Source organism: Nannospalax galili, unplaced genomic scaffold, assembly GCF_000622305.1.
Source record: "Nannospalax galili isolate Female #2095 unplaced genomic scaffold, S.galili_v1.0 scaffold1639, whole genome shotgun sequence".
NCBI lineage: Eukaryota > Metazoa > Chordata > Mammalia > Rodentia > Spalacidae > Nannospalax > Nannospalax galili.
Genome location: NW_008343206.1, coordinates 680544 through 691403, shown reverse-complemented (window position 1 = coordinate 691403; position 10860 = coordinate 680544). Strand labels below are relative to the sequence as shown.

Below are 10860 nucleotides of genomic sequence, written 5' to 3'. Positions count from 1 at the left end.
GGAGGGGGAGGGGGAGGGGGAGGAGATGCTGCTGCTGCTAGCTGGTGGAGTCCCTCCACAGAGTGCCAGCCAGCACCCTGGGCCACTACAATAGGGCCTTCCTCCTGCTGACCAGGGGTCGGGGGCAGCTAAGACCCAGGAGGGAAGGTGTGATCTCTAGCCTCTTCACCTTTCCATTCCCTGTCCCTACAGAGCCTGCCTGCCAGCCAGCTAGGTCTTCTGGTCCTTTCTGTATCCATCCCCCTCACCTTTGTGATTTTTTTTGGACAGGGTCCCATATAGCCTGGGCTAGCCTCAACTAAGCCATATATTCCAGGTGACCTTGAACTCCCACTGGCTGCAGCCTGAGCCTGCCTTTGCAGGCAGCCCCTGCAACATGTCTGGCCTCCAGAGAAGGCAGCTGTGGACCAGCTCTCACATGTGGGGTGCAGGCCCTCTGGGAGCCAGCAGGGGGGCCTTAGCTCTCTTGGTCCTCCGGAAGTGGTGTCCTCAGCCCTGGGAGTGGCCTGACTCTGGTGTACTCAATTTGGGCTGTTTCAGGGGTGCGCATACAGGATATCTCAGCAGTGCCTGCTCTGCCCGTCAGGCACAGATGTGGGCCCCAGGCCTTTTTGTGAACTTGTGCTGTGTACACGCATGCTCACGGTGCATCGGCTCCACTGATGGTGCATGTGTGTGCGAGTGTGAGTGTCCCTGTCTCCCTGTGAGGCACGTTTGTGAGTGCGGCCACATACACAGAGCAGGGTGCTCTTTTAAAGGGCCCAGTAGCAAACGGCTTCCCATGTCTTCTGTTTGTGTGGGATGTGGATTTCTTTTAAGGACAGTGTTTACAGAGAAAGACTTCCAGTGGGCACTCGTGGGAAACACCAGTGTAAAGCCTGTACGGCCTGGTATAGCACTGAGCTGGTGGCCCAGTGGTAGCCCGGGCTCAGCTGTGGCTTGCTATCACCTCAGCCGGCCATTGATGAGGAAACTGACCCGTTGCTTTATCACCTGTTACGATGCCAGTCGGTGTGACAGACTTGGCTCGCACTCCTGCTGCCCTCGTCCTCCACTTCCCTGCTCTAGCTGCTCAGAGAACTTATCTGTACTGTGAGCACCTGTCCCCAGGTCCGTGTGTCCATGTACGTGTCCTTGGTTGGCTCTGACCTCATGCCTTTCCTGCCTGCCCTCTTCCTCAGTGGCTGCTGGGGAGCAGCAGTGGCTTGGGGTTTCCCTGGAGCTGGAGTGGGCAGCGATGACCATGTGTGTGGGGGTCTTCAGGCTGCTTCTCTGGGACTTGCTGCATTTAGATGACACTCTCCAGACCCCTTCTTTGGCCCTGTGAGATAGGGGGTCATTTAGGGGTTGTCTCTGCTGGGCAGTTGTCACTTGGCCCCCCCAAGGGGTGAGAGCTGAGCTGTCTGGAGTAGACTATGAAGACCCTGAGTAGTAGGCTCTCACCACACTGACTTGCCCTAGTTGTAGGACCAACCCAGGTACCTTGCTAAACCCCGGTGTGAGTGCATGTGACCACCCAGGTCTCCCCAACAGGCCTGAGGCAGGCACACAGCAGACCCAGGGTGAGACCCAGCAGCCAGGCACAGCTAGGGTGGGCCTCCTAGTCCCTCAACAGAGGCCCTGGGAGCAAACCTCAGATGCCAGCAGGGGACGACCTGGGGGGCAGCCCTCCTATCGTCCCACCACACACCCTGGACGTGGCTCTCCCACCGAGAAGAAGGCTAGTGCCTTGTCTTGTTCTCTCTGAAAAGGAAAAAAGCAAACATCTGGATCCCTGGGCTGGTGGCAGGAAGCGGCACGTCAGCCCCATCCTGAGGCTTTGTGGACGGCTGGCCTCAGTAGTGGGAGCTTCCGGCCTCCTGGGGGCCAGTGCACTGTAACTTCTTAGGGTGGTAGGAATGGGGCTCCTCATAATGGGGCAGGAGGCCTGGCCCCCTGTGGGTGGGCTCCAAGCTATGTGCCTGACTGCATGCTGTGTGCTCTCTGCAGCACCAGGGCTGTGCGGCCTGCAGCATTGAAGTTGGGGGCTTCGAACCCATGTATCTCTCTGCTGTTCTTGACACATTCGCAGAGCTGTGCCACCATCCTGGGGCTTGAGTTGGGGTCTCCGATCATCAGACACTGCGTTAGGGTGGGCAGATGTCCCTCCTGAGGTTTTCAGTCCACCAGCCACTGACTCTTGCCCTTCCTCCTTTCAGGTCACAGTCACCACCATTGGCTATGGAGACAAGGTGCCGCAGACGTGGGTCGGGAAGACTATCGCCTCCTGTTTCTCTGTCTTCGCCATCTCCTTCTTTGCGCTCCCAGCGGTGGGTACCCATCAGAGCCCTCTCCCCCGCTTCCCATCCGTCCTTGCCTCTAGCCCTTGGGGGTCCCTTGGAACAGGGTACAGGAGCAGTGGGGTGTAAGGGAGCAGGCAGGGCAGAACCCTCGGGCCTGCCCTGCAGCTAGGAGGGGCTATGTCTCATGTTCTTTCCAGAAATCACAGGCCTAGGAGGTCTACATACGTGTATGCTATGTGGGCATACGTGCACATGTGTAGATGGGACACAATGGGCACATGTGCATATGTGTCCTTGTGAATATAAATCTTATACATGTGTGTATGTACTGTGCATATGTGTTGCATGTACAAGTGTCTGTTGATTTGAATAGCATATGTTTTCCATCTTGTTCTAGTTTGCTTTGGGGAGGAAAGGGTTTATTTGTCTTACATCTCCCGGGTCACAGTTCATCTGGGAGTCCAAGGTCGGAACTCAGAGCAGGAACCTGGAGGGAGGAGCTGGAGCACAGGCCATGGAGGAACACTGCTTACTGGCTTGCTCCCCTGGCCCCTGCTCAGTCTGCTTTCTTATGAGACACAGGACCACCTGCCCAGGGGTGGCACCACCCACAGTGGGCTGGGCCCTCCCACATCACTCAACAATCAAGAAGATGCCCCACAGACATGGCCACAGGCCAGTTCTATGGAGGCAATTCCCCAACTGAGGCTCCCTCAACCCAGATATGTCAAGTTGACACTAAAGCTATCCAGCACATTGTATGTTCTGGTATATACGTTTTGTGCACATGTATTATACGTGTATGTGTATTTGTGTATTCATGTGTATGTTTGTCATGTGTACACTTAATGTGTGTATATGTGTGTCCCATGTATATACAGTATGCCTGTGTTGCATGTATCTCTGCAGCATATGGGAAATGCTGTGTGTTCATGTGTCTGTTGTGTGTGTGTACGTGATGCACTGGTGTAGGTGTGGTGCTGCATGTGTGTCCCTTACATGGGCCCTGGCTGCTCGGGCAGCACTCTTTCTCTGCCTCTGCTCGCCTGGTCACCCTGTCTGCAGGAGCTGTGGGCTCCTCACTGGGGACAGTCTCTAACTCCTGCTTAGTCCAGGGGTGTGGACCCTGTGCCCCTTGTTCATAGATAGATGGCTAACCCACCTGGCTCCTTCCTACAGGTGGTGCCTGGGAATAAGTAGAGAGACGTGGGTCTCTTTTGGAGCCAGACTTCCTATTAAATCAGCCCTTGGGAAGGGGGGGTGTTCTGTCTCCACGGCTGGCAAGGCAGGCAGGCTGCAGCTGAGGGCTGGCCTCATGTGGCATCTACCTTCTGTAGCATCTACTTTACCTGGTAGCCACCTCTCACTGGTACCTGCCTTACTACAGCCCCTCCCACTGTGCAGGTCTGCTCTCTGGGCGTTTGTGGCCTCCAGCTCTTCCCCGCACCCCTGTCCTATGGCTGGGTACTGACCAGCATGGCCTGTATAACCATGGGCCTCACTTCTGTCCCTCACCAGGGGATACTTGGCTCTGGGTTTGCCCTGAAGGTCCAGCAGAAGCAGCGGCAGAAGCATTTCAACCGGCAGATCCCGGCCGCAGCATCACTTATTCAGGTGCGTGCCCCGAGCCTGTCCTTGGTGCCAGGTACTTGAATCTGTCTGGGAGTTGGCATCACCTTCGGCCACTGTGTCCACCCACCCTGAGAGGCAAGGGATCCCTTTGTTATGGACTCCTCCCAAGGCATGGCTGCCCCTTTGAGGAAGAGCCTGCTCTTAAGGTGACTGACTGGGCAGGTATGGGCGCGCTGGGCCATCTCCCACCATGCTGTTCCCATCTAGGGCCACACCTGCAGGCTGGGGGTGAGGCCTGACCACAGCCACTTCAGTATCTAAGACACTCAGTCTGCTCCCCACCAGCCAGCACCTGGGGACAGGGCTGAGTCAGGAGAGTAGGGATGTCCAGGTGGCATGGGGCAGTCCCTCTAGGAGGCTTGACATCCCTTGGGGCTGATGGTCCTTGGTGAGAGCAGTAAGGGCAGCAGTTAGACGACGGGCCACTTCTCACAGGCTGGATCAGGAAAGACAGAGCCTGAGATCAAGAGGGAAGGAAAGTTCTAGACATAACTGGGGAGACGCTGGGCTCTGTGGCTGCACTCCAGGCCCTTGGGAACACTGGACTGCCCTTGAGTGCAAGAGACTTAGGCACAGAAACCATTTGGAAATCCATGTCTCTGTGCACATTTATTGCTGGATGGGCTGAGGAGTGGTCAGGTGAAGGTCCGGAGTGTGGGTGTGGTTGACTGGGTGGGCCAGCATCTGTGTGGACTTGGCCCTCTGCCCAATGCAGTGGCTGTGATCAGTCTGAGCCCCTCTGGGTACTCTGGCTCATATGTCCTCTTGAGGCCTGGGACGGGCTTAAGGGGGCTCCTGCAGGCAGGCCTCACTGTCCTGAACACTCTGCCCCGGGCAGGACACTAGGTGAAGGGCAGCCCTTCCCAGGGGCTGTGGCTTCATGGTCTTGTCTGGGTTCCCAGGCTCTGAGCCCCATCACGTTTCTCTGAAGCCCTTCTGGCACCAGCTGTCTGGGCCTGGACCTTTTTCCTAGATAAGGAGACAGTAACCACAAAGCCAGTGGCTGTGGCTGTGTGCTCCCCCGGGCCTAGCTTGATAGTCCCATAGCTTAAATCAGGCCTGACCACGTAGGTAGAGTTACCCACAGCTGGACAGTGATTTGGTTCCTGTGAGGAGTGTCAAGGCCACTGCTCAAGGAGCCCTACACCCTGTGGCAATCAGGCCTGACCATGTAGGTAGAGTTACCCACAGCTGGACAGTGATTTGGTTCCTGTGAGGAGTGTCAAGGCCACTGCTCAAGGAGCCCTACACCCTGTGGCAATCAGGCCTGACCATGTAGGTAGAGTTACCCACAGCTGGACAGTGATTTGGTTCCTGTGAGGAGTGTCAAGGCCACTGCTCAAGGAGCCCTACACCCTGTGGCTAAGGTTCCTTCAGACACCGCACCCACAGTGGAAGATGGGGCCTGCTGTAGCGGAAGTGGGCAGCAGGGATGACGTGAGTTGTACTGGGAGTGGTCTGCAGGCTGCCTTGGGTGAAGAGGTGTGGAGCTGGCAGTGTGGTGTTTGTGTGAGACGTGAAGCCCTTGGAAGGGCTTCCAAACCGTCCTGGATCATAGGTGTCCCTCGGTGGCTGCTGCATTCCTGTCGTGGTGTGGGGCTGTCACCAGGCATGCTGCCATCGTGTAGGAATCTTCAACTTTTCTCAAGCTCACAGGGCCAGTAATAACAAGGTCACCATGACGTGTCCTCATTAGAGGCTCTGAGATCTACTTCTTCCTACTTGGAGGCTGTGGGCTCCCTCAGGTCCGGTGTCCTCCAGCTCCTGTTGCCGTGGTGACTAACCCAAGGTCCCTCTAGAACGTAGACCAAGAGCTTTACCTGCAGCCATCAAAGTTTCCATATCCACAAGATGACACTTGAAGTCCCTGTGAGACCTCACATCCCACTGGCTCGGGGGCCTGCTCCTCCACACCCTCCTAATGCTCACATAGGGCCAGACAGACCTCCTCTACCATCCTTCCCCTCTGGGTTAACCCTGATTGTCTGACTCTCCCTTTGCTACACATGCCTAGTCTGAGCATTTCTGGATGTCTGGGGCTGGCTCAGGGCCACTTTTCAAGAGGGACTCAGGAAACAGCCAAAGGCCTTGGTGGCATCTGAGCTATGAGTGATATAGTTGATGTGTGGGGCAGAACCCTCCCGGCCCTAGAAGGCCAAGTCCAGCTGTCAGGGCAGGGGGCCTAGGAGCCGGCTAGGGTCTCCAAGAAAGGTGACCGGACCACTGGCCCCTCCTTTCCTTTCTGCCCAAATTCAGACTGCATGGAGGTGCTATGCTGCTGAGAACCCGGATTCATCCACCTGGAAGATCTATGTCCGGAAGCCTGCCCGGAGCCACATTCTGTTGTCCCCCAGTCCCAAGCCAAAGAAGTCTGTCATGGTAATGGGCCGGGATTGCTTGTTAGCAGGTAGGGGGACTGTGGAGGCTGGGTTTGGGACCCTTGTGTCAGGGTGCCACCATCATTCTGAGCTTGGGGGAAGTCTATCCCGTGCCTGGTCCTTGCCATCCTCATGTCCCCCAGCCTTAGGGTCATAGTGACTGGCCACTGAAAGACCAGAACATGAAAGATCTAGAGAGAATTCTTCAGGAATGGAATGAACCGACTCTAGTCAGCCACTGAAGAAGGTTCTGGAGAGAGCTCTGGTATTGGGCTTTCCCTGTTGTGTGGGGCAGGTGGTAGGGAAGGAATTAGGTACTGGCTTAGGCAAAATAAGTTCCCACAGCTGTGGGCAGGAGTCCTGCTATTTGTCTAGAGCAGTGAGGGAAAGGTGGTGGCTTTGCCTATTCCTGGCCTCCACCCCAACCCTCCTTGAAAGGACTTGGCCTTCCTAGCTCCTAGATGCTGCTGGGCCCTTGAACTTGCTCTTCCCTCTTCCCAAATGTTCTCCTTCACATCCACACAATGTTCTCCTCCCCTCCTCTGGGTGACTTCCTTGAAGAGGCCCAAGTGCCCACACGTGTCTCCCGTCACACCCCCTGCTGCACTGGCCTTCAGCTCTGCTTCCCTGACCCGGGCTTGCATATTTACTGCTTACTGGTTTTCTTCCTGCCCTTCCTGGGCTGTGACTCACAGAGCCACTCCAGGGCCAGGCAATACCACAAGGCCAGCAGCAGCACCAGCACACCAAAGCCCCGCCCCGACAGTGTTTGAGATGCTGCGCTCAGTCACTGGGCCCCATTTCCCTGGCAGGGTACAACTGTGGTACATCTGATTCTGCAGGTGTACTGGGGCGGGTGGAGGACTTGGCATGTGGTGCCCAGGCACTGTCGTTTATCATGTGGATTTTTAGGTAAAGAAGAAGAAGTTCAAGCTGGACAAGGATAACGGAGTGAATCCTGGAGAGAAGATGTTCACAGTCCCCCACATCACCTGTGATCCCCCAGAGGAACGGAGACTGGACCATTTCTCTATTGACAGCTATGAGAGCTCAGGTGAGCAAGCTCACATGCATGTTCAGGGCCAGCTGCTCAGTGCTGACCCTGCAGAAGGGTCAACCTGGCCTTAGGGAGCTTTCATGCCACCCCTCCTCTCCTGCACTTGTGCGTAAGGCCCCACAGCGCACACAGAGTCAGTTACTCCCTACCTTGAGAACCTGAGCATGGCCTTGGGGTAGGGAATTGGTCTCTGCCACTGGAGGATGGAAGGCAGGATAGACATGGAAACTTCTAGAAGGGTTGAAGCCATGTTCCCTCGATCTTTCCTGAGGAGGGGACTTGCCATACATTCTGTTGAGCAGACACCTGGAACCAGCATAGACTGTTAGGGGTCAGCATTGACCTGGCCATGAGGAGGGAAGAAAAACATTTGTGTTATCTTTACCTTGCCTCTGTCAGCACCCAAGTTCTATGCTTAGAACTGCAGCGACGTCTTAGGTCTTTGCCCACTGACAGAGATGTAGATGCTCAGGTGCTAGTAAGCCATAACGAGGCTCTGTAATATACAGGGAGACCAGGATGCTCAGGGAGGTCAGGCAGCTGCTCCAGGCCACACAGTAGGAGTGCGGCATGCTCAGTGTGACTCACCAACCTCTGCTGTTCCCAGAAGTGCCCTTAGGTGACTAGATACAGGAGGGTACCCTTGACCCATCTTCCCTCTGGTCTGGTGCTGTTCCAGGGGTCCACAGCAGGAGCAAGAAGTTTCTGCTGGCCAGAGAGGTCTGTCACAAGGAAGGGCTACACATGGGCAGCTGGGAACGCTATGCAGGTCTAGGGTCCTCACATTCGTGGCCACAGATGCAGAGTGTACAGTGTAACCCCTGAGAGATGGATGGGGGGTGGGGGCTGTAGAAGTCTCCCTGCAATGCTCATAGTTCTCTGACAACTTCAGGGCCCATCTTAGGGGAATGGAATTCTCTAGTAGCTGTCTATAACCAAACCTTGAGTGGTTCTGGTCTTTTCGTCCCTTTGGGTCAATGTGGATTTTGATATAACAATGCTGTTATCGGGACCAGGATGTGGCTCATGTCTTCCCAGGAGAAAACCACAAGACCTAGTTTTTGTCTTTTTTTTTGTTAGTTTTGAGACAGGGTCTCCCTGTAGCCCCAGCTGGCCTGGAACTCTATGTAGATCAGACCAGGCTGGCCTGGAACTCACAGAGATTTCCTGCTTCTGTCTCCCCAGTGCTGGGATTAAAGGTGTGTGCCACCACGCCTGGCTACAAAGCCTGTTTTTACCCCGAGCATCTCTTAGAAGCCCCTTACACTGCCCCGCTGGTCACTTCCTCTGAGGCACCGTGGTGGAAACTGTACTAATGCAGACAGTCTAGATGCCCCCAGTGTCCACAGGCTCTGCATCCCCTGACTCAAGTATGGCCCAAAAGTGCTCAAAGAGGAAACCCCTGTACTGAGCTTGCATGTACTTTTCTCTTGGCTTTAGTTCACAACATAACTATTGTGACGTTGTGAAGGATTGTACATAAGCCGTCACTAGTACAAGGAATCAAGATGTCAGGAGGCTGCAGGAAGGTTTTATGCAGATGCCAAGTGTTTTATGTAAGGGACTGGAGCATCCGTGGATTTGGGGATCCCCAGGAGCCCTGAACCACCCTCCAAAGACAGGGAGGAGAGGCCTGGCAAATATTCTTAAAGCCCCTGCACCATCCTGGGTGGAAGAGACAACCTGATTGAAACATGAATAAACCATAGTTTGGGTGTTGAATGGAGGTGGGGGATAGCCTTCTTCCACATGGAAAGGTAGAAGGTTGGGTCAAGGGCACAGTTCTTCAGGAGCTCACCTCTCCCTTGACTACTCACTCAATCCAGCAACAGTAGGCAAGCCAGGGCCTAGTGCTGGTTCCTGTGGGCCTGGTTTCTACCATCAGAGTCCTGTCTGTCTAAGGACACTGGCCCCACTCAGAACCGCTCCTGTTTACCATTGGAAGGTCCCAGACCCCAGAGGAAGGTTCCACTTGAGGGTCCCATTGGGGGATGGATGGACAACACAGTCCAGCGTCTGAGTCATGCCCAGACTCATCTACTGTGTGACCAGGCCCTGTGCCTGATAGGAAGAAGGCAATCTGCACACTGACCTCACATCTCTAGTGGGGTGGAAACTAGGGTTCCAGAGCCGGCAGTGCATGTGCAAGCACTGGCCCTCGCATCCATATGCTGCCTTTCTGCTCTGCTGCTGTTTCTGTTTGTCCCGCCCCTTCCAAACTTCGTCCCAGTGTCTGAGACCCACCAGAACATTTGGGGGACTAACTAGACTGTTGCAGGACCCACCAGAACCTTACAGCTTCTTGACAGTTGTGAGGACAGTCTCGGGTATGGCAGAGGGAGACCAACGGCATTTGTTCTCATCCTGCCAACAGGTGTTGGGGCCCCAGTCCACCAAGTCGCGCTTGTCTGAGGGTAGCTGACCTGTGCTCTATGCCACTGTCCCTACCACTGCCTCTTGGCAGGAGGGTGGGGAGTATTCCGGAAGGGGGACTGTGGCTGTTCCCTGCTCTAGAGGCTGTCCTAGGCGTCCCGTCTGGCAGGACCCAGCCTGGGCCCCACTCTACCGAGCGCCAAGCTTCTGTGTCCTCATCAGATGGCATGGGGATTTGGCTCAGGCCTGGCCACATCTCCGTGAGCCCCTGGGACACGCTCCCCGCCTGCCCACTGGAGCGGGCACAAAGGGCAATTGTGCCAACAAATGCCCAGTGCCCCCGCAGCTCTGCTTCAGGGGTAGGGCCGTTGTCTCGATGCAAATAGGGGCTTTCTGCAAATGCTAATGGGCAGGTTGGGCGTGAGCGGAGGCGGTAGGGATGCAGCCCTGTGCCTGCCCAGGAGAAGCATCACTCGATGTTTGCTGAATACCAGGGCAGGGGCGTCCCTGCCGTCCATTCAGCCTGCTTAGTGTTATGAAGTCCACGGCGATGTCTGCGGCATGTTAATGAGCTGCACGGGCAGAGAAAGCGGTGCTGCTTGCAGAATGCTCCCGCACCGAGCTGTCTCGATCTATTAATAAGTCCGCTTTGCCCTGAGCCACCAGATTTTGGAGACTAAGCCACTAGCTGGGCCCCTGAAGACTTGGGGCAGCTGCCTCATGGGTTACCTGATATACCTGAGTCTCCTTACCTAGAGCTGATTGGAAAGTCTGGTGTGGAGACAGGTGCTAATCCCGTATGGTGGAGGGGAGTGTGTGCAATTGCTGGGAAAGCCCCAGAGCCCTGGCTCCCACGACGCAGAGCCCAGGCGTCCATGGTGGCCGTCAGTACCAGGGAAAAGTAGGACTTGGACTTCACCTGGTGTGTGCTTTCTTGGTGCAAGAACTGGAAAGCCATCATCTTGGTCCTGGAATAGGGCACCCCACCTGCACATGACATGCATATGTCATGTACATGGAGTCCTTCCGGCGTATCTTCTGGGTGCCAAGAGAGGAAGTAGGCTGTGGTGCTGGCTTTAATGACAGCTAGATGGGAAGAGGCCCCAGGTACTTCCCAAGAACACTGTGCTGGCCTCAT

At 55.5% G+C, this 10860-nt stretch overlaps 1 protein-coding gene across 2 annotated transcripts in view; it reads left to right on the top strand.

Moving 5' to 3' along the window:
* Kcnq1 (potassium voltage-gated channel subfamily Q member 1) overlaps nucleotides 1-10860 on the top strand; it is a 336238-nt gene that overhangs the window by 94786 nt on the left and 230592 nt on the right. For both annotated transcript variants that reach the window (XM_008839196.3, XM_008839195.3), the window contains exons 7-10: nucleotides 2199-2309; nucleotides 3801-3896; nucleotides 6171-6293; nucleotides 7205-7346. In XM_008839196.3, the coding sequence (XP_008837418.1) occupies nucleotides 2199-2309; nucleotides 3801-3896; nucleotides 6171-6293; nucleotides 7205-7346 (472 nt within the window). The remainder of the gene's footprint in view (nucleotides 1-2198; nucleotides 2310-3800; nucleotides 3897-6170; nucleotides 6294-7204; nucleotides 7347-10860) is intronic.